The sequence below is a fragment of the Hermetia illucens genome, chromosome 6 (assembly GCF_905115235.1).
Source record: "Hermetia illucens chromosome 6, iHerIll2.2.curated.20191125, whole genome shotgun sequence".
Classification (NCBI taxonomy): Eukaryota; Metazoa; Arthropoda; class Insecta; order Diptera; family Stratiomyidae; genus Hermetia; species Hermetia illucens.
This window is the reverse complement of record NC_051854.1, coordinates 71,856,632-71,880,705: the sequence shown is the minus strand read 5'-3', so window position 1 is coordinate 71,880,705 and position 24,074 is coordinate 71,856,632. Positions and strand designations below refer to the sequence as shown.

Here is a 24,074-nt window from a genome sequence, read left to right as displayed (position 1 = left end):
GAAAGTGTAGTGTCCACTAAATATCGCCTCTAGGAAACGTCTTTATCGATTGAGGCGGTTACTTGCAGAGTTAACTATTTATTTTAGTAAAAATGAAACATGAGTTCAATGTAATACTACTTTGTGCCATTAAAAAGTTCGATTAAAATTAAACAACAATAAATTGATAAATAAAACAATTAAACTTAATTATCTTCGTCTTGTTCTATTTAAAAGGGGCAACGTGATTGTTTTCTGCTCATAATAAGGATACTTAGGTAAATAGTTAGCATTTTTGATGCAACTGCTCTCGTCATAGGAATTATCGAACTGGGGGAAGAAACACTCTAGGGCTTTGTAAGTCTTAGCTGCATCTAGAAAATTGAATTAACAAGTAAATATGTGTATTGGATATGTTCAAATATTTACTCACCACCAACTGGAACAGCTGCATCCACATTATCACCGGATGGAGTATCATGAAGAGGGACAGTCCCAACCGTTATTGGTACTTTTACCTTCAATCCTTTATGCCAGCCGGCAACCACTACCTTTACCTTCAACCGATACGATATGTCAATACATTTGCAAGTTCCAAGAGTTGAAGGAGGTACAGATAATACAGGAATTGTGGCTAGGATATGTTTTCTTCGAAATTTCGGTACCGATCCATAGATACCTTCTCTAACAGTCGAATGCACCTCCTTTGTTTCCACCTTTGGATATGTACTGGTATATTTAACCATTCTTTGCAGTTTCACTTTTACCGCAGTGCAATGAGAAAAGGTGAAGTTTTGGACTTGAATGTGGGCAATCAGCATCTGACCCGGCGCATACCCCGTGAAAGGGCAGTTGACAGTAAGAAGGAATGGAGTTCGAAGACACAAAATACCCATGAGACGTCTGAAGTCTGACATCATAATTGGTGCCTAGAATAAAACAGAAAGCATTAATAACAATTTCATGAAAGTTGCCGCAATGAACTAAGAGGAATGGCAGGATTTCAACACAACTGCTAAGTAAATTGATAAGAATTTGGATGGTACTATTATTTACAATGGTTACTGGTTTCTACCCACCTTATAAACAAGATTCGAATTTAAATCTATATCGTGAATCACAGTGAAAGGTTCCTTAAATATATTATCATATTTCCAAGCTCGATCTATCGTCAATACAGCTTCATAGCGTATCTGCCCAAATTCACCATTGAAAGATGTGGGACACGTTTTCGGAAGATCTGCTTCGAATTTATATGTGTAGGTCCCCGCAGGTAAACTGAATGACGTTCCATTCCTTTCGCCTTGTAGATATTTCCTTACGAATACATACTGTTCGTCTGCACCCAACAAATCTTTGTGTTTATCTGTTGCATCGTGGCGATCACTGTCCTTATCATCAGTAAACCGTACTTCCGCAAATCCGATTACGGTAATGTGAATTGCTGCAAAGAATTTTCATTAATTTAGATTAAAAATCATTTTACAGAAGGTAGGCAATAAACTGCAGTGTATATCTGATATCTCCCCCACCTCACGGTAACAACCAAAGGTACAGTACTTTTCCTTGTCGAAATGAATTTATCAATTTAACTGGATCGAATGACCTCCCTTGAGTTAGAACGTGAGACGACTAATACTGAGAGCACGTGGTAGTACCGACATATAGAGCATATATTCCTTTATACTTGGAACAATTATGATCAATTTGGTGATGCGAATTGATTGCATATTAGTTTGGGTAGAAAACCGCAGCTTTAAGCTCTTAGGCCCCACATATTAAGTCATTGACTGTAGGGTCACACCCTAGAAATGCAAATGAAGGCTCGCCTGTTTTGGAAATAAGTTCAGATTAGATCGTTTAAACTGGACAGATGACTCTGGATTTAGGTCGAGTGGGAGGCCAGTTGACTACCCTTTCCGGAGCTGAAAAGGAAAAACTTTTGTAGTCTTCATCTTTTTCTTTCCTATGAAAATATAACCGAAGGCGTGAAAAATGGGCTCATAGAACTGGAAGAGCTACCGAACCGTATTTTCTACGGGCGGGGATGGACAGCAGTAGAATACGCGCAAGCTACAAAAGCAGTCGTAATACGGGCTAAGAGTCCCGTAACTAGCAAACGGACCGGAAATACACCTTGACAGAGCGAGGTAGGGAGAAAAAGCTGCGGGAGCACACTTTTTAAGATTTTGTGTAAAACTAAACCTTATTAAAATCGATTCAATGTCTGGCTGTCTGTCACACCCGATTTACTGGGAAACGGCTGAACCGATTGTGACTAAATTTTGTGAGAGTCTGTGGTTTGTATGTCCCTTCACATGTAGCGAGTGGCGAGTGGTGAGTTTGAAGGGGTTCCCCATACATGCGAAAGGGGGGTTTGATTTTTTTTACGCAGAATATTATCATGTGGAGTATCAAATGAAAGGGCTCAATTAGCACGTTTCGAAACTTATTTCTGAAATCGGGTGAAACGTAGGGGAGGTAGGGCTCAAAATCTGGCCCAGAAAGTGAAACAGGCATCGTTCTCATAACTTATCCAACCGAAAAATCTGAAAAAAATCAATTTGATACATCTGCATGAAATCTAGGCCTCCCATTCCGATATTTGCACAAATAAAGTTAATAATAGTATATTACCCATATTTTAGAAATTTACCGGAAAATCCCTTTAAGTTCACCCCAGAAGTATACAATTTTATCATCAGCAAAGACGATAATATATATAATTCTGAAAAGTTTGAAAGCTATTCAATTATTATCAACAAAGTTTTAGAAGGTCAAAGTTTCGCATTTCGCGTAAATTTAATGCACCCTAAGACGTGTATGACGTCATCATCATATAAAGTGAATTTATGTGAACCGCGGGATGCATGGCGACTTTTTAGTTCTGTGTAAAATAAAACCTTATTAAAATCGGTTTACCGTCTGTTTTTTTTTTGCCTGCCCTGGTGACGCCAACGTGTGGAATTTTTACCCACTAAAACCAACCCCGACTTCTCCCAAGTACGGTCGAAGCACGATAAGGAATTACATCACGGGGCGGAGTCAGCTCTCTTTAGCTTGGCCACCTTTCGTCTCTACGCGGCGTACGTAACCGAGTTTATCTAGTCTCCTGTGCCTTTCGCAGTTTGCTCTGGATAGATGCCACCGTGGAGTTGATCGCATCCCAGCTTTCCTGTGCATGTTAGCATTCCTCGCACCAGAGTCTTTCATTAGGTTCTTCCATTCTTTCACAAAACTTTGGCAGTGGAAGAATACGTGCTCTTGGTCCTCTAGGACTCCATTGCAGTTTGGACAATCGGGTGAGGTATCTAGTTTGAACCTAAACAGGCATTGGCGATATCCTCCATTCTCCGTGAGAAACTGGGTAAGATTATAATTAATCTCACCGTGCCCGGATGAGCCTGTGTGCCCACCGACCCTTTCCCGAGCGTTCCCAATGCCATCTACTTAGGGATCTCTCCCTCCCAGCCTTCTTCGTCGGCGTTGGTCATCTCATCTGCCTAGATGTCAATGGGCATCATTCCCCCAGATGACGAATTCTACATCATCTGAGACAGTCCTTAATGCCGAGCACACCCTTAGGCCTTAACGCTAATAAGCTTAGTGCAGTCTATAGAAGCTTGGTGATGAGGAGGGGTTTTTTCTTCGCAAATGTCTGACCAGAAGTCTCTAGCCAACCTTTAACAGCAGTGATCGCTTCGCGTGGGTATAACTCAGCATCTTCGAGTTCCTTTGCGACTATAACCCCGACTATAACCACCGTGGCTTCCTCCGGAAGGGAAAGATTAGGTACATCGTTGCATATGATGCTCCAAAGCAGTGGGCCTAGAACAGAGCCCTGTGGGACAACGTACTCCTGGGGTCCGTCATCAGTGTCACATCAAAGCCTCCGTTCTTGTAAATAGCTGTTGGCAATAGCTACAAGATAGGCGGGAATACCAATGATCGCCGTATTAGGTTCCAATTGGCCGAATTGCAATATTTGCTAGTACTACTCTTTCTGTGGATTGCATCTTGGACCAAGGCAGTAACCATTTTGATAGCATCAATGGTCAGGCGCCCTCCCTGGCTCTCGACAATCGGGAGTAATCTATTGTAGATTATTCATTCTAGCATTTTCCTCACAGTGTCCAAAAGACAAATAGGTCTGTAGGAGGTTGGCTCACCTGGAGGTTTACCAGTCTTAGGGAGTAGTACTAACTTTTGTCGCTTCCATGATGCTGGAAATATCCCCTTGGATATGCACGCTTCAAACAACTCAGCGAACATGGTCGGTCAGGGTTTCACCGCAAGCTTAAGGGCCTTGTTCGGCACACCATCCAGACCCGGAGCTTTGTTATCTTCTACTCTAGCTCGGATCTCCAGTAGCTCGACACTGATGACTGGCGATATTGCCATCACATTCAGAGGTCACTGGAAGCTGTCACTGCTCTCCTCTTGCTGGGGGAATAAACCGTGAATAATTTTTAACAAGAGTAAAGGACACGTGATCTCTGGAGATAAACGGCCTCTGAATCGCCCCATCACGATTCTATAGGCGCTACCCCCCGGGTTTACGTCCGCTTCCGAACAGAGCTCCTTAAAGCTTTTCCTTTTGCTCCGTTGGATGGCAAGCTTGAGGGTTTTGTGGGCTTCCTTATAGGCGTGCTCTTTTTGCCCTTGATCGATTCTGCCGACTGGCTCTGAGTCGCTCTTCTGGCTCTGTGACAGACTAGGGAATGAGCACCTCCTCGGCATGGACGCGTCGTACGCTTTGGCGATGCATTCGGCGACATGGACCGCTCTTTCCGTAGAGGTGCCTGCTTTATCAGGTTCGTCTAGCCACACCTCTATGCAGATCTGCTTATCCAGAGCTTTTGCAGACCAGCTTGACATCTTCCTCGATTTCGGGCATGATGGTCTTCTGTGCGGTGACTCCACCCATAGCCCAAAGAAGATTGCCTGATGATCGCTATGGGATTAGACATACCACGTGCCAGTGGAGGGCTGACAAATGTTAGGTTTACGATTGAGGTAGACCCCCTTTTCTGAAAGGTGTTTACATAACGTTCGTTGACCAGAATAATATTCAACTGTGATAAAGCGTCTAATAGACTACGGCCCCTTGCATTTATCTTTCTGCTACCCCACTCACAGGCCCAAGGATTGAAGTCGCCAGCAATTACCCTTGGACTACGACCCCTTACGTCGAAAACAGGACTGTCAAGCACTTCCTCGAATTTGGACGGTGTCAGACTTGGTGGTTTATTTTTGTCCACACAAAGCCCCTGGCTGCCTGACTCCCAGTAAAACGGCTAAACCGATACATATAGCAAGTGCGCCATTTTGTGTTGCGTTTACATGCAAAGCGAACATTTTTTTTTCCCAGCATATGGCCATGTGTGGTATCAAATGAAAGGGTTCAATTAGTACTGGTCCCATAGTTGATATTGGATAAAATATAGGGGAGTGGGAGCTCAAAATATAACCCTCGGAAAGTGTAATAGGTTTTGTTCACAGTACCCATACAGTGGTGTATTTAAACGAAATCTAGGCCTCAAAATACATCCCTTTCCGATATCCGCACAAACAAAGTTACTATACTAAAAATTTAGCCGGAAACCCCCCTTAACTTCATACTAGCAGTTCAACAATGAAATAAGGGGTTGTGGTTTCTACAAACCGCGCTCTCTTCACCTGGAAGCCTGTTTCTGACAGAGTTTTAATTGCAAGATTCCGTACCAGGTTAAGGAACATCACAATTGTATAATGGTGGAAGATTTACGTTATTGTGGAGAAGGATGCTTTCTACGAGCAATTACGATTAAACACAGCTCAGGGGAGGCTTCTTTAAGATGACGTTGTGCTCGTGATGGGTGATCTGAATGCCAAAGTGGGATTTGACAACACCTTGCTCGGACATTTGTTGAGGAAATACGGTCTTGACGACCGTAATGCCATTTCACCAGTGGCCACAACGGCAATGGTGGGAGGTTCGTGGATTTCGGCAACTTCCACCGCCTCATCATTGGTAGCACATTGTTTGAGCACAGAGCCTGCATAAGGTCCGTACGAGCAATCAGATCGACCAACTCGCGATCAGAAGTAGATTAAGATGTATTGAGTACATACTGAGTAACCTACCTGAGAATATCGATAAACATTGGGTTACCATGTTTTCAATGTTTACGATGTTTTCTCGCGTGCTACGCAGGTCATCGGCCAGGTCTCGAAGGCGCGTTATAAGATCTAGCTGAATGCAGAATCGTGCAAGCGGAGTGATGAACGGAAGAGGTTGAAAGCCCTACTGACCGTTGCACGCGATGGCAGGCGTGGCGTGCTCGAACTCCTATACCGAGCAGAATCCCGAGAAGTTTAACGTAGCGTACGCCATGTTAAGAGAGAATTGGCTATTGCGCTGATCAGGGAAGCAGCAGAAGAAGAGAAGGTCTTTCGATAGTCCTGTGAAGGATGTCAACGGTCGACTTCTCATTCACGATGATGAATAACTGAACAGGTAGAAAGAACACGTCACCACGGTCCTTAATCGTATTCGATAACATGCGCACGCGGACTGCTCCTCCAAGAAGAAGAGAAATCATCGCGGCCATCATTTCACTCAAACAGAGTAAAGAGGCTGAGCTTGACAATCTCCCCGCAGAGTTATTTAACGCTGAAGCCTTTTTCAGAGAGTGGAAAAAAAGGGACTCGTTTTGAGTGGGATAATTGAAGGAACATCTGCGTACTGTCTGCCGTTGCAAAGATAATAGCTAAAATAATTGTGGAACGCATCAAAGAATATCGTGAAAGCTTGTTTCCGTTCCAGATCCTCCAGCATTGACTACGGATCATTGGGAACAATGCATGGAGTTGAAATTTTCGCTGCAACTGCTCTTCATCGATTTCGTGAGAACTATCGATATCGTGGACAGGGAGTGTATCTGAAGTGCTCTACGTAGGGGAAGAATTCCGGTGAAACGAATAGCTATTATCGGCGTTACAGTCGAAATACGCTGGCCTGACACTATCTCAAACGAAGAATTTGGTCGGTGCACAGGCCTAGCTCTCGTATGCACGGTGTTCGGAAGACAGAAGTGTCAGTGAATAGGACACATATTAAGGAGGGGTAACAATTGCATTGCTGGTTATGTCATGCAGTGAGTAGCCCCAGAGGCGGCAGCCTGGATTATTGACGAGCGGCTAAATGGCAAGCGTATCCCTCGTGCGGTATCGAGGGAGACGAAATCTCGAATTACTTAGCAAAGAAGGGTTCAATTCCTTGCATGTCGATACCGAAACCAGCAATTTTAGTTTCAGTAGCATTGACTAAGAGCACCAACTTCGTCTTGTGTTCGGCAAGCTGTAGCCCGTGGTCTTTAAGCCAAGACTTGATTGTCCATATAGTCTCGTTCGCAAATATCTCTACTTCGTCGGGGTGATTGGATGTTATGACATTAAGTTTCATAGCAGAGGACCCAGAACAGATCCCTGCGGAACTCCTGCCGTTAGTACATACATCTTCGACCCTTGGTCCAAATCATAAAGCAGCTTCCGCTGTCGGAAGTAGTGGAAGATGTGGTTCTATCTGCCAGAATCGCACTCGTTCTTGATGCCAAGAGTGACCATGGCGCAGTATTTCCCTTCGTCATAGGCTTCTCTAGCTAGCTCAACAACCAGTTTCGCAGTTCCCAGAAGCCAAACTGCCTCTTTGATAAATAACCGCCACTATCAATTAATGGATATAGGCCATTCGAGGCCTTTGCCTATTGTATTCAGCAGTCAGACAGTTCAATTGGATGTTGGTTCAAATATCGGCTTACCTGTCTTCGGGATCAATACAAGCTTTTGTATTTTCCACTCTATGGCGAAGCAACCTTCTTTTATGCAGTCTGGTAATACCCACGCGAACAAGCTTGGTGCCATTCTCACTACAAGTTTCAGCGCCTTGTTGAAGATTCGATTCATGCCGGAGCTGCGGTATCCAGCACCATTTTCACTGCGTCCAAGACTTCGTCGGTGGTTACTGAAGGGATATCCCCGGCGCTCATTGGTATCATTGGGAAGATTGTTTCCGGATGCTGGAAGAACAATGTCGAAACTAGCTCCCACAATAATCTAGAGCACATAATAGGAGGGAACCTTTTGCATTTCATTGCCGACATAACCGACTTATGGTGGCCAAAGGGTAGTAAACTCCGGCGAGCGGAGAAGTAGCTACACAGACGGGAAAAGGTAGCCTGGGAGAACCAATAAGTCTGTGAACTCGAAAAGTACAGGGAGCAACCGCACCAGGCACGGAAGTTTCCCAACAAGTCAGCAGGATGAATACTTATATACATCGATGCTTATCCTGCCGGGACCAACAGGCAAATCTAATTTCCGACAGAATGGGTTTATTGGAGCGATGGGTTGAGTACTTGAATGAAATACTGAACAACCAGAACATCAGCGGGTTGGAAGTCCCGCCAACTGAACACAATACAAATACGGCCAAGTATAGAAGAAACAGTCCGCGCAATTCATCGGTTTAAAAATCACAAGTCGCCAGGAGTCGATGGAATTGCAGTCAAATTGGTTAAATATGGAGGTGACCAATTACACCCAGTGGTTCACCAACTTGTACTCAAAGTGTGGGACAACGAATCAATTCCTTACGACTGACAAAGATGCGTTATCTGTCCTATACATAAAAAGAGGAAACATCACACAGTGAAGCAATTGTAGAGGTATCACGTTGCTGAGTACCATCTATAAGATATTCTGCGCTATCTTGCTTTGCCGGATAGTCCCATGTGCCCAGAATATTACTAGCCCATACGAAAGAGGTCTAAGACAAGGGGAAGCGCTATCATGCGCCCTCTTTAACCTGGCCTGCAGAAAGCTATCCATAATGCTGAGGTAAATGCGAGGGGCACCATCCTCTTTAAGTCCACCCAACTACTGGCCTATGCTGACGTACCGGCGTCATGGGAGGAACAACCCCAGACGTACAAACTGCCTTGATCCAGATCGAGCCGTCGGCGATTCACGCAAGATCTTGGGGTGCACATCAATGAAGGCAAGAAAAAACATATGGTGGCACTAAAAACCAACCAACCAATAACATCAATCCGCACTGGTCAAACGGGAAGAATAAAGATAGAAGATTACAACTTTGAGACCGAAGATAATTTCTCCTATCTAGGGTCGAAAATCACAACCAATAACAGTCATGACGATGAAATCCGCGCACGATTGTTGGCAGCTGGCTCGAAATATCTCATAAAGGCAAAGCTCTTACTGTATAAGACTTGTCAGTCCTCATGTATTCCTCGGAGACTTGGGTTCTTAACTAGAAAAATTGCGAACTCTTGGCCGCGCTCGAGAGAAAAATCCTGCGAAGAAATTTTGGCCCCGAACATGAGGATGGACGATTAAGTAGCCTACATAACGACGAAATCTATCATACCGTCAGGTTGCGGATAAAATTCGGCTCAATAGGTTACTGTGGGCGGGTCACTTAATCCGAATGGATAAGGATGATCCTATCCGAAAAGTCTATAAGGGTTATATCTATGGTAGAAAACGAAGATGAGGCAGACCCTGCCGACTTATACGCTCCTCCTCATGGATTGGAGTCCGCCTCATCACAGAATCACTTGAAGCAATCATTGTTGCTTATCGTGCAACTTTTTACGTGCATGTTTATATTCGAGGTACCTGTGTTAATACTCTGGCATGTTTCTTCGCTGTTGACTCCGCCTTTTGGCCTTCATGCATTCCGTACGAAACTTCGCTATTTCAGCGTTCCATGTATGGTATGCATGTATTCTACGCCAACATGCCAGTGTAAACGCTTGACCATCACTTACGAAAGTAAGATGTACAACGACGCCTAGCTCTAGGCGCCTAAAAATGTTTACGTTTCCGATATTAGCCAGGGTGGCGTTTACGAAGGAGAAAATCTCGAGTAGAATTCTTCTCCTTTCATTTGTGTTACGGCTTCCCCACTCCATTGCCCAAGAATTGAAGTCGCCAGCAATTATTTTGGGGATGTCTATCTGTCTTTTTTTTTCTGAGGAGGTGGAAATCTTTAAAACACACTGGTCTGGACACACCAGCGTGTGGGATTTTTACCCACTAAAACCACCCCCGACTCCCTCCCTGCCCCGCGGAACAACCACAAGGTATTACATCGCGGGGCGGAGTCAGCTCACTCTAGCTTAATCCCATTTCTTCTATACGCGGCGCACGTGACCGCGCTTTTCTACTTTCCTCTGCCTTTCGCAATTTATCTTGAATAGATGCGATCATGCAGTTGACCGCATCCCAATTCTCTTGTGTGTGCTTGCATTTTCGGCACCAGATTTTCTCTCCTCTCCTCTCCTCTCCTCTCCTCTAGATTCTTCCTTTCTTCCATAAATCTCGGACAGTGGAAGAATACATGCTCTGGGTCCTCTGGGACTCCATCACAATTTGGACAGTCGGGTGAGGTCTCCAATTTAAAGCTGTGAAGGTATTGGAGATATCCTCCATGCCCCGTGAAAAACTGGGTGAGATTATAATTAATCGCACCGTGTCGTCTTTCCAACCACTCCCTGATGGCAGGAATGAGCCTGTGAGTCCACTGACCCTTTCCCGAGCGTTCCCACCGCTCTTGCCATCTATTTATGGATCCCTCCCTCTCAGCGTTCGTCGTCTGCAATAAGGGAGAGATTGGCTTCGCATGGTATATATTCGCCATCTCATCTGCCAAGATGTCAATCGACATCATTCCAGAGATAATCAATGCTGCATCATCTGAGACAGTCCTGAAGGAAGAGCATACCGTTAGAGCTGTCCTCCTGTAGACTGCATTCAGTTTGCTAGTGTTAACTGACATCCGCAATGCCTCGCTCCAAATTGGGGTCGCATAGAGCATGATTGAGGTCACCACCCTGGCTATAAGCAGCCTAGAGGTATGCCGTGGCCCTCCCGCGTTCGGCATCATCCTCGCCAGGGCCATACTGGCAGTGGATGATTTATCACAAACATAGTGTACGTGTTGCTTATAACTGAGCTTCCTGTCTATCACCACCCCCAAGTATTTGATGGTCGGCTTGGAAGTGATGATATGATTCCCGATTCTAACACAGGCGTAATTTCTCTTCCGGCGCTTCATGATGAGGACCGCTTCTGCTTTTTCCTCCGCAAGCATCAGGCCAGAGCTCTCCAACCAGCATTTGACAGCACGCATTGCCTCGCTTGAGTATAACTCAGCATCTTCGAGATGCTTTGCGACAACAATCAGTGCTATGTCGTCAGCGTAACCCACCACTGTGGCTTCCTCCGGAAGGGGAAGATTAAGTATATCGTTGTACATGATGTTCCACAGTAGTGGGCCCAATACGGAGCCCTGTGGGACACCCGCGGAAACAACATGCTCTTGCTTGGGGTCCGTCATCAGTGTCATATCAGAGCCTCCTTTCAGTTAAGTAACTATCGACGATAGCAGCGAGATAGATGGGAATACCAACCTTCGCTAGGGATTTGCGTATTAGATTCCAATTGGCCGAATTGAATGCATTTTTAACGTCCAGGGTTACTACCACGCAACATTTGCTGGTACTACCCTTTCCGTGAATTGCATCTTCGGCCAAGCCAGTAACCAATTTGATGGCATGAATGGTTCATCTGATTTTTCGGAACCCATACTGCCGATCTGAAAGGCCGCCTTGGCTCTCAACAACCGGGAGTAATCTATTATAGATTACCCGCTCTAACATTTTCCCCACCGTGTCCAAAAGACATATGGGTCGGTATGACGATGGTTCACGTGGAGGTTTACCAGGCTTAGGCAGAAGTACCAACTTCTGACGCTTCCAAGCCGCTGGAAATATTCCTTCGGACATGCACGCTTCGAACAACTCAGCGAACATATCCGGCCTGGATTTCATGGCAAGCTTAAGAGCCTTATTCGGTACTCCGTCCAGGCCCGCGCTTTATTGTCTCCTATTCTGGCGCAGATCTCCAGCAGCTCGTCTCTGGTGACTGGCGGGATTGCCTTCACATTCAGAGGTGGTTGGAATGTGTCGGTGCTCTCCTCTTGCTGGGGAATAACCCCTGGATGATTTTTAGCAAGAGGGTGAGACACGTGATCTGCGGAGATGAACGGCCTCTGAATCGTCCCATCACGATTCCATAAGCTCTCCCCCACGGATTTACGTCCGCTTCTGAGCAGAGCTCCTTAAAGCATTTCCTCTTGCTACGCTGGATGGCGAGTTTGAGGATTTTGCGGGCTGCCTTATAGGCGCACTCTTTCTGCCCCTGATCGACTCTACCTACCGCCCTCTGAGCCGCTCTTCTGGCTCGGTGGCAGGCTGATCGAAGACCGGTCAGTTCATCATTCATCATTCCACCAGTAGTTTGGTCTTCTACTGGGGAATGAGCACCTCCTAGGCATGGCCGCGTCACATGCTTTGGCGATGCATTGAGCCAGATGGACGGCTCTTTCCGTAGAGGCGCTTGCTTTATCAGGTTGATCTAACCACACCTCTATGAAGGTCTGCTCCTCCAAAGATTTTGCAGACCATCCTGATATCTTTTTCAGTTTCGGGCATGATAGCTCTTTGGCCTGAGGCTCAACACATGTCTCAAAGAAGATTGCCTGGTGATCGCTGTGGGTGTAGCGTTCGCTGACGCACCAGGACATACCACGCGCCAGCGAAGGGCTGACAAAGGTCAGCTCTACAACTGAGCCTGACCACCCTTTCTAAAAGGTGTTTACAGCACCTTCGTTAGCCAAAGCTATGTCCATCTGCGCGAAAGGTTCTATTAAACTGCGCCCCCTAGCATTTGATTCTCTGCTACCCCACTCTAGGGCCCAAGCATTAAAATCACCAGCAATCACCTTTGGACTTCGCCCCTTGCGTCGAGAAAAAGATTATCAAGCATTTGCTCGAATTCAGACAGTGTAAAACTTGGTGGGGCGTAGCAGCTGTATACTTATACACCACTTATTTTCGCCCACACAAAGCCACTGCCTGCTGACTTGCAGTACATTGTATGGCCTGTCGACCACAAGCCCATATCGTCGCTCCACCAGTCGAATCTGTGACCCATATGCCACGTTGACGGTTTCTATATGGTTCACTTATGATGCCAATTTCCATGTCAGATTCGAACGTGGTCTGCTCAAGTAAATCCTGAGCGACCTTGCAATGATTCAGGTTAAGTTGAATAAACCTCATTTTCTCATTGCAGTGAGCGCCTTCTTAAATTCCGGACATTTACCACTTCCGGCAATATGCCGGTGATCCTGTCCCTGTTTTACTTGGTACAGGGGTCGCTATTGCACACTCTGACAACATGGCCTTTTTCCCCACACCTTCTACATCGATCGGATCGATTAATGGTGCTGGTGCATGCCTTCGTGAAGTGTCCAAACATGAGGCATTTAAAGTACCTCTTTAGTGAAATTTGTTCTCTTAAACGGCAGAAAACCCATCCAATCCGAACTTTTCCGGCAGCCAACAACATCTGCGCTGCCTCCTCTGGTACTCGTATTGTGGCCGTTTGTGTACCACCATAGGCTTTTCGTAAGCCTACAACAGACTCCTCGGTAAGTTCTTTCAACTTAAATTGCTCCTTCAGAGCAGTACAAATTTCTCCTTTCGATGTCACTTCATCGAGATCCTTACATTGTATATAGATCTCATGTTTTGGGCACGCACTGCGGCATTCTCCCCAAGTCAGTTTTCCACTTGAGTGCGAAAGTCATCAGGATCTGGATCTTTTCAGCTCGAGCATTTTTTGTTTTGTTTTTAAAATCATTTTTATTTTTAAGAAATAGGTAACAATAGTATATGGATTGGAAAAATGAACAATAAAAAACAATCTTTTAAAATAACAAAAATAACTTAAATCTAATGGCCACTGTGGGCTATCAAAATTTTTGAATAACGATTTACAGACAGAGAAGAGAAACAGTAAGAAATGAAAATCTAATTTTACAATAAGTTGTCGGGAAATGGTCAAAAACCCGACAGAATTCACTTGGCCTTAGTGGCAAATAAAGAAATATAAAAAGTAATAATAAATATTTGATCGCTTCAAAAGACACTTTTAACTTAAATTATTGTTCTTAAAACTATCATAATTATAGATTTTATATTACACATTTTTTCTTTTTTTTTTAAAATAACATCCATACAAAAAAAAACAAACAAAAAACAAAACAAAGAATAATAACGTATGTATTTATAAGTTACAACTGGAGACAAAATCAGCACCCGTTCAATGTATACATATTTACAAAGCCCCACCAAGAAACAAATGGCAGGACTGAGCACGGCCACCGTTAACCGGCATCCCGCAGCCACCAGTACCAAGATTTCTCTTTTTCATCCCGCTTAATGTCAATTGCTCTCGCTCTGGAGTATCTCCAGTCGAATCCCGGAGCCCCCACTGTCAAATTCGGGGGGTATTCTATCCTTTTGTCCGTGGCCCGCCTATGTATATGATACATAACCGGATCACCGGCAGAATCAAGAATTAGACCATTCCTGTCAAGATACACGAACGCTTCGGGAGGAATGAAGCCTGTCGTGAGAGTTTTCTCGAAATACCCATCATTTGGGTAGAACGGCTGCGAAACCCAAGGGTTTTCACCATGCGAAGCAGATCGCACTATATGATTCCGAATCAATCTGACGATAACTGTATCGATTCTTGGCACAGCAGCAGCTGCATACATCACTTCATTAGTTACATAGTGCTCATAGTTTGACGAAGCAGTCCTATTAAGCCCCGTGCAAGCACGCAGACATTTCCTTTCAAAGATCCTTATTTTCTCCATTTGGCTAGCACTCAAATTAAACCAGATAGCACACCCGTAGGTAAGCACCGGTCTAACCAAAGTAAGATAGCAAATAATCTTAACCTTCCGGCTAAGATGTGGAGCTTAAAAGAGTCTTCGAAGAGACATGAATGCCTTGCGAGCGCTTTCTAGCGCGACTTTAACGTGCTCGTTAAATTGGAGACGCTCGTCAAGACGCACACCCAGGTATCTAACGCACTTCTTATGAGGAATGCGCTCTGAACTATCCTCGTTCGCGACAATGTGGAAATCTCTCCAATTCCTTTTCAAGTTCCTACTGGCATACACCAAGGAATTTCGAAACAGAATCGTTTCACACTTTTGCGCATTGATTTTCATCCGCCAACTGTTCGTGAAGAACTTAATATCATTGAACATCTTCTGAAGTTCAACTTGCACCTCAGTTACCTTCTTGTGCGCCGTGTAGGCTATCAGATCGTCAGCAAAGGCAACCAACGACCTTTTAGGAGATTTATTAAAATCGAAAGAATTGAGCAATTCGCCGGCAAATACCGCAAAAAGTGTAGGCGCAGTCACTGTCCCTTGCTGTAATCCATTCAGAACATGAAATTCTCTGTTAGTAGTGAGATTTCCGTCCGTAATGACAAAGCACTTGCCATACAGCATACTACACATCATCGCTACGAGGTGACTGGGAAACTCATTCTTCAGGAGCCTGAAAATCAGTCCATCCAACCAGACGGTATCAAAGGCTTTCTCCATGTCTATAAGGCAAGCGCCTACGCACTCACCATTGTTAATCCGCCAGCAAATATCAGACGTTACCTTCGTTATTGCATGTATTGTCGAATGTCCAGATCGAAATCCGAATTGCGCGTTCGGCAATAATTCCTTCTTCTTGATATGCCCGTTCAAGGCTTTCAATACCAAAACCTCAAACACCTTGCTGATGTTAGGCAGCAAACTGATTGGGCGGTAGCTTTGAGGGCTGGATGAATCCTTCCCTCTTTTTAAAATCGGGAATACTCGGGCTTTCTTCCATTGTCCTGGAAAGAAGGAATTGTTCAATAAATTATTGAACAAAATGCAATAATTACGAATGCCAATGTCTGGTAAATGCCTGAGGACCACGTTGGGAATGCCATCCATACCGGATGATCTCTTATTGTTCACTCTTCTGAATATGGAAGTTAACTCAACACATGAGACAAAGTAATCAAGCAGATTATCACTCGGTATGAGATCAGCCTGCAACGCAGAGCTAAATTGGAGAACTGTGGTGCCGTTCAGGCTATATTTGAAATTGTGGACATCTCGTTCTACAATTTCCGAAAGTTGCGTTGGCTCTAAGTCCGTTCTGGGCCGATGCACCGATTCAAAGTGCTCCCCTATAAGTTCGAGTTTCAGAGCATCATCCATCACGATGTAATTGCCTTGCGCATCAGCAGTTACACTATTCGTGTCTATACCAGAGTCAATAAGGTGTTGTATCTCGCTGCCACCGACTTTAATTCTCGGCACAGTTATTCGTGACTTCTTCCGGAATAACGTATTTATCTTAGTAAACATGGAATCTGGATCGCTTGGTGAAATACCCTTTAACTTCTCCCGCCACTGGGAGTTCACTTCATTTACGTAATGTTGACGGATAAGATCCCGCGCGATCTTTAGAAGTGATTTGAACTCAACCAATATGGGATGATGATAGTCCCCATATCTCCGATAGATTTTGTTGACGCGAGTGAGCAGAAGGCTTTTCACTTTTTTCAACCGTTTTATGGCTGCAGTTTCATATCCTTCCATATTATTGCGAGGTTTAATTTTAGGGACGACTTGTTCAATTGTTTCCAGCGTTAAGTTCTCCAGCTTGAGAAGATACTGAAGTATTTCCTCGTTGCTCAAGTTCCTGTCGCCTGGTGCAATTGTACTATCGTTTTCCCCATCAAGAGGTGGGCATTCCTCTCGATATCCCCGAATAAACCTCTCTTGGAATTTCTTCCAATTTGTTTGTTTAAAGTTCAGCCTGTGGACGCCACTGTCCATCGGCAGAAGGCGAACTCTTCGTCCATCAAACAGAACTTCAATAAGAATAGCGTTATGATCGCTATCGTAAGGAAGAGTCTGTAGTTTCCGTTGAGGATTCCTAAAATTAAAGTTCAAGCGCGCGTCAGCAATGCACAAATCCAGATAGGAATTTGCCCTGGGCCAGGTTGGACTCTCTGACCCATATAATTCGCATTTATACTCTATCTGGTATTGCTCTATCCAAGATTTGAGGAATACCCCTCTGGGATTGTTTCTGGCGTTTAGCCACGAGGTATGCTTAGCATTCAAGTCGCCAGCTATAATATAGTAATTATGCAGCCTATTCAGTTAGAGTATCGTAAACAGAGAATGGAATTCATCCTTGAACTTGGCTCGGTTGTTTCCCACTGCATAGACTGACAGAATGTATAAATTCCCTCCTCTAGGCAGTGAAAAAAGAATACATGAGACTTCGATACACTTAAAGGTTTCAAATTCAGGCCTATTAATATGCCTGAAACGATAATGGCGACCCACAAGTATTCCGGTACCACCTCCCCCATCACAATTTCGTCTATGGTTCCTCACGAATTCAAAATCCTTGAATGTTATCGAATGCCTCGGATTGAGATGGGTTTCTGAAATCAAGACTATATCAGGCTGTTGTCTGGCAGCGAAATCAAGGAGCTCCGCTCTTCGATGGATTCCTACGATGGAATTCACATTAATCGCGATGATCCGGAGACCATCCAGTGGTACCGCTGTGACTGCAGACCTAGCAGCGGGCATGCTGTTTGTGTAAATAGTCTGTTATGCTATTTATTTTTGTATTGTGTACGTGTAGCGTATGCTGCATGTTTTCACACATGGTTAGTATTTTATTGAGGATAGTGTTCATCCCGCCACTTGCATCTTGTTGGGGCTTCTTAGCTCCCCCTTGTCGAACTACTTCTGCAAATGGGATCCCCGAGACGATTGGTGCCGAAGGGACGGTACCATCCAACGCCGCTGACACCTTCGTTTTTTGGGCCGATCTCGGTGCTTGCTGCCTTGTGACCTTAACATTGCGGTATACAGGACATCCACGGTACGAAGCCGGATGCCCTCCGCTTCCGCAGTTAACACAGAAAGTTTTTTCCTTGCCATCTGCTTCAGTCAGCGAACATTCAGCTGCGGTATGGTCTTTCTCGCACTTTACACATCGTAAGGTCATTTGACAGTTCACTGCCGAGTGACCATAGCGCTGGCATCTTCGACACTGGACTATTTCGCCCCTTAGCAGGCGCTCAAAACGAATGGCCTGGTAATTAAGCGACCTGATGCCGATCAGATCGCTTCCCCGGCTCTCCGGGCTTATCTGCACGAGGAAGTGCGGCAGGATTTGTTTTTCCAAAACGGACCTCCTCGTACTAAACCGTGACACTGAGAGGAACTTAACCTCAGTTCCCGTCTCCCGGAGCATTTTGAGCACCTCGTCGGGCTCTTCCTCCGCATCCAAGCCTTTCAGAAGGAAGGTTTGCACCTTCTCTTCCTTTGGAGTGTAGGTGAAGTGAGGAGCCTTCACTCGCTCGAGGATCTCCCGTGCTTTTTTATAATCTGCAATTTTATTGCATTTGACTTGGGCTCTCTCGGCCCCCGTCTTTTTAATAACAAAATTTGAGAGCTCCGCGCTCCTATTAAGTAGAGTGGCTAAATCTCTACCACCTAATTTATAAACATTAATGGGGGGCACCCTTTCCCCCTTTTCTTTATTTCGGGTGCTAATTGTATCCCCAGTCGGACCATTTTTTAAATTTTCACTCGTACTTGCATTATTTTTAACATTATTTAACATTATTTCTTGAGTTTTGTTTTTTTTCTTTAATTTTTTGGAAACATAGACCAAAAACTCACCCAATTTTCCATCTTCACTATTGCAACTTGCCTGGTTAGCATCCTCTTCTGGGACATTTCCCTCGCCACCGTTGTCGCCGACTCTCGTATCGTCTGTTTTACTGCTTTCTATGTCCTCCATACGGACAGATTCGCCGTCGAGAACTTGTTCGCCCTCAAGGCAGCCCGGTTCTTCCATGATTGCAAAAGTAGTCGAAGATAGCTTAACCTTTTTTCTGGCTACCTTTGGAGACGGCGGGCCCGCCTCCCCAGCCATTAGCTGCTCTGTCAACTTTTCATTTTTTTTTATCAATGTTGTCATTTGCTTTTTGAAATCTTCGAGCGTCTTCGCCAGCTCGCCATTTCTCCTTTCAAGATTGGCTATCCTCACTTTGGCTATTTTCAAGTCTGGATCCTCCTCGTTGCGGACTCCACGACCGATCCGAGTGCCCCTAGACCTTATGGTGGGGGGCCGGTCTGGTCCGCCGCCCGCCGGCGGCACACCGCTCATTCCCGCCAAGCCAAAAAAAACGAATGTTTTCTCAAAACTTTTTAAGGAAAAGTAACTTAGATAATAACTCAAAAGTAAATTAGTTTCGATTAAGTTTTAAATTATGTGTTATTAATTAAGTAATATAAATATCTTTTTATATTCTTGATAAAAGTTAATTTAATTTCAATTTTAAATTATTTTTATTAATAATATCAATTTTTAGACACGTCCGTTCTCTACAAATGTCAGCCTACTATTTCAGCTCGAGCATGAGATCCCCTTTTTGGGTTCTTCGGATTCTGTTCACATTTCCGCTCAGATCTTTTAGGTCGGGATCAGCTTTGACCTTTTTGAGTATCTCCGCGTAGAACAGATTGCCCTTACTGGAGATAACAATTGCATCTGGGCGAGTTCGGACTTTTGCTTTTCGTTTCGCTTTTTTGTTGGTAACTTTAGTCCATCCATCGTTTTCGTTCGTCTTAGACTTCGCAACGCTGGTCGAGTTTCCTAAATTCGCTGTATGCTTTCCTCCTTCTGAGCTGTTGGTGTTGGTTTTCAGGATGTCCTGTCCGCCTTTTTTTCTCTTAGGCGCCTGCTGATTATTCAAAGGATTCAAAGGACTCTGCTCCCTATAAGCCCCGGCAAGGTTACTACTTTTACACGGTCCTTCAGTTTTGGCCTGTACTTTATCCTTCATCGTCTTTGGCATTGGTGGAGATCTCAAAGTTGATGAGCTTCTTTTGAATGGATCTCTTCCTTGTTTCTGGAGCACCTCCTGCTGTCGAGCATCTTGAACATGTGCGGTGAGTGTTGTCACTGTTTTTGTAGTCCAAAAAGCTGCTTTTAGTTCACCTTTGTTTGCTCTTGTTATTGGTGTTCTCGGTAAGGTCGTACTTCGCATGAAAGCCTCCTTCTCCAGATCCAAATCACTAGTAGCATTATATGCCAAGGTGGCCAAGTTGTCCACCACCGAGGCACTACGGTCGAGGGATATCGACGACCGGGAGCCCGCTTCCCCACTCCCAAAAGCCGCCGGTACTGGAGTTCCGAGCAACTGCACCGTAAGTTTACTTCTTCTCTCGTCTTCCATGGTGATTTTATGTTCTGGGTATCCTTCCCATAGCCATTTTGGTCCGCGTACCAGAGATGAGCAAACACTAGTCCATGCACAGTCAGAAAAGAAAAGTGCATGAACACATATTAACACATCAATAGATATGCCCCAATCCGCCAGCTGGGGTCGCGCCTGATGGGAGATCTGGCCACTCCTCTCAGGGTTGTTTGTCTGTCTGTCTACCTGCTTATCACACCCTGCGTCATTTCTTCTGGGCATCCACTCTCAGTTCTCATCCTTAAAATCATGAAGCTGCCTCTATACAGTGCCTAGACTCCGAAATACCCTCAATTGAAATATCTTTTCAAGGAAAGTTAATAATAGTATATTACTACAATTTTCAGTAATTGACTGCAAAACACCCTGTAAGAGACTTTGAATATCAGTAACCTGCAAAAGTGAATATTCTGACATAATATGCGCATATGCATTACGTGCTACATATTAATGAGACAAGTGCCCTCTCAAATGTTTTTTGATAAGAAATACACAAAACCTTCCTGAAGTGTTCAGCTTCTGGTTTCCTGGCTTGTTAAATTCTGAAAACATCTTTAAAATTTATCACCAAACACATCGTAGAAAAATTGTAATTAGAACCACCAATTTTTGAATTATACATCCTGTTCCACAAACTTCTCTAATAGGCCCATCTAACTGCTTATCACTAGCATGTTGGTTTCATATCACTTATTTTGATAAGAATATGCAGAAGAATCGACACCACAGATCCCTTAGAAGGCCTTTAAGCTGTAGCACTCATATTACTGTAAGCATTTGTTGCTGCTCTCAACCAAAAAATACTCTTAATGTGAGATTGCTTGAAAGTATCTATTTACATACATACATCGACTGGCACTCACCCTACTTTTGCGAGACATTTGTTACTTTAAAATTTGAGCATGTTTGCAAAGTGTTTTAATTTACTTAACTATTTAGGTGTCAATTATAACGGTCCCGCTTGTAATGTATACATGCCTGTAGATACGTTGCAATATTCAAAAAAAAATGTAAGATACGATACAAATCTTGTTTTAATCCAACCATGAAATACTCCAAGTCATTTGATGGTATTCCACTGGAAACTTGTTCTTATTGTTAGATCACTCAACCGTAAATGTACAAGGAGAACACTAATAATTTCTGAATAAATTATTACTAATTATTCATGGTTTGAACTTTTGACAACAATGAGCAGGAGCTATTTAAAATCAAAGAAAAGATACGTGAATCGCATGGTGATGCACTTGAACATATGAAGCAGCTGATTCCTGCTTTCTCCGGAATTCTAAAAACAGAAACTAATCACATCGGACACAAGAGTAAATTATTTTTGTTGCAGATGATTCAAGCGGTTCTTGGAGATGGAAGTGGACGGTATTCTTGGTGTCGAGTTCTATTAGTAGACATGCATATGCTATTACCTCATATCAACAGCTTCCTTGGTTAATATCCACTCAAAGCGGGAGTAATTATAATTGAACGAGTTTTCCTATTTTCCATAAATTGATGCTTACAAAACTAACTTAAGGTCAAACCACATTTCAAAGGCTTGAGATCATCACCAAACAGTTTTCCTATTCAGCATTCGACGCCGAACTCAACGAGGTTAGATCACTGCATAGAATTTATGCTCATATGTCGATTGAGAGTTGCTGAGCCGAATATGCACTTCCATACACTCGTACGGGCGTCAAATGTGTTTCATTGAAGCAATTAATCAAACTTTCTATCCCCCGTTCACTTACCGCGAATGGTTTTCGGTTTGGCTGTGGTCAGCTTGATTTCACCTGCCACGGTTTGGCCTGCATAGTATACTCCATCGGGGTTGTTTTCAAAGGTAACTTCACACTTGGATGACATGTGGGCAACTATCAAATTCAGGATCCACTAAACTATCGCCGCACCCGAGGCACGATCTTTTCAGTAGAATATCTAGAAACGATACCGAACACCTACTAAAAGTCAACTCACAGTTAGCACTTCGGAAGAGCAGAGTTTCAGAACGCACAGAGAAATACTGAATTACTGAAAGCTTCGAAAATATTTACTTTCTGATACCAAAAATATACTCCACTATCGTGAGAGACACAAGTAAATGTGGAAAGAGACTCCAAGATAGACTGCGTACGTACATAGAAACTACATTCGGTGGTATCGCTAAAAAGCTCTGCATTGAAGCATTGGCTATAGTAAGATAAGATACATCTGCAAGCACTTAGTATGTTAGAATCGAAAAAAACTCGGTTCTGCGCTACATATTTCTACTCTACGAAATTGGACGGCCGAACAGATCACCTTACTTTTGTTCGCTATACTCACTAACTCTCGACACACTCATTGGAATATAGATTGTAGATAAGCGACTTCGATTTACTGTCAAGTGTTATAACAAATCGATTATTATCGAATGAGTCTCACTAAATTACAGGTAAACAACGAATCTAGGTGTGATTAGCAATGCTAGATTTAAGGTATGGAATTTCCTGAATTGAACGTGGCCAGGGACAAAAGTCCACTGTAAATTATAAATAACTAGCTGACCCGGAGAACTCTGTTGCGCCTTAGAGGCAATAAATAAACAGACTTTGGATTTTATTCTATTCAATTTTTTATTAGGAAAAATATAAATATAAAAGAGGGAGTAAAGCAAATTGGGAATCACCAAATCGTGAGGTTGAACCCTGGTGATTGGGTAACATCCGATGTGATTTGAGGGAGGCCATTGAAAGAGCTTCGCGCATAGAATTCAGCAGAAATTAAAAGTGAAAAGATTAGCTTAGTTTTTCCACCCTCGGAAGTGTGCAACTGAAAAAGGTGATGCCTTCGTTTGCTGATGTTTGGTGAGTTGCTCCGTATCCAGGACAATACGTATTGGGCTCCGTCCAGAACCAAGACAGCTGCTGCTGAATAAAGGGATCAGTGACAGCTAAAGCTAAAAAACTGCAAGCGCAATGTTGGATCTCGCACGAACAAACTAAATGACATCAGGAATATCTTAACAGTTCCACCAGGGGCATCCAGGAAATATAAGCCACCATTTCCATCATCAATTGCCTTCATTAATATATCATAAACTTCCTTTTGTTGGGGATTCAACAGTGGTACATTCGTTTGAACTACTAAATCTAATTCCTGGTGATTATATTCAGGTTCCCGTTCCAATTCTCGATTAAATGCGTCATTCATTTCGCGATTTGCCGCTGGCATTCCTAACCTGACTAATAAACTACCGCACATAAGGTAACACATGTCTTCGATCAAAAGTAAAGCCCGATTATGTATCTCTTAATTCATCTCAAGATCGGGATTTCTGGAACTGACACGAATTTGATGTAAAATATCTTCTGACATATTATCCTTGTCTTTATACCACATGTTAGATGGGTTCGATGGAAAGCATGTCGAAATTATGATGGCCAATAATGTGCCTATCTGACTTGGAGATGCTGAGATAATGGCTTCAACGATTGTCGTATCCCAATGAGTATCGTTTTCTAGTAAATTGAGTTCTTCACATGCAGCACGATATGTTGGGAATATTATACCATTAACAGTCCGTAGTGACTCAAATGATGTTGGTCCACGCACATTTACCAGCAACAATCGCAAATAGAAGCATTCATCATTCTTTGGATGAACTGTATACATACGGCCAAGAGTATCGGTAGAACGCACATCCGGATAACCAGGAGCCGTATTGCCTTGCTTTCTTTTCACTGTTGTTGTGATAGTTCGACCGCTATCATCGAGTGATCGCCGGCGATACAGTGGACAACCATCGTTGCCAGTGACGGTCTCCGCCGTTAATTTCC

At 43.8% G+C, this 24,074-nt stretch overlaps 1 protein-coding gene across 1 annotated transcript; it reads right to left on the bottom strand.

The window, feature by feature from the left end:
* Positions 1 to 45: 45 nt before the first annotated feature.
* On the bottom strand, positions 46 to 22,338 carry LOC119659846 (arrestin domain-containing protein 17-like). Its single transcript, XM_038068143.1, has 4 exons — positions 22,008 to 22,338; positions 1,059 to 1,423; positions 413 to 908; positions 46 to 353 (listed from the first exon to the last, which is right to left on the bottom strand). The coding sequence occupies exons 1-4, from the start codon at positions 22,120 to 22,122 to the stop codon at positions 190 to 192; spliced, it is 1,140 nt and encodes a 379-aa protein (XP_037924071.1). The 5' UTR covers positions 22,123 to 22,338; the 3' UTR covers positions 46 to 189.
* Positions 22,339 to 24,074: the final 1,736 nt, after the last annotated feature.

Bases quoted from the DNA above. Each gene is read 5' to 3' on its own strand.
- LOC119659846 (XM_038068143.1), bottom strand. From the start codon at position 22,122: ATGTCATCCAAGTGTGAAGTTACCTTTGAAAACAACCCCGATGGAGTA. The intron at 1,424-22,007 runs GTAAGTGAACGG...AATTCTTTGCAG, and splicing joins CAAACCGAAAACCATTCGCG to CAATTCACATTACCGTAATC. The intron at 909-1,058 runs GTGGGTAGAAAC...GTTTTATTCTAG, and splicing joins ATTCGAATCTTGTTTATAAG to GCACCAATTATGATGTCAGA.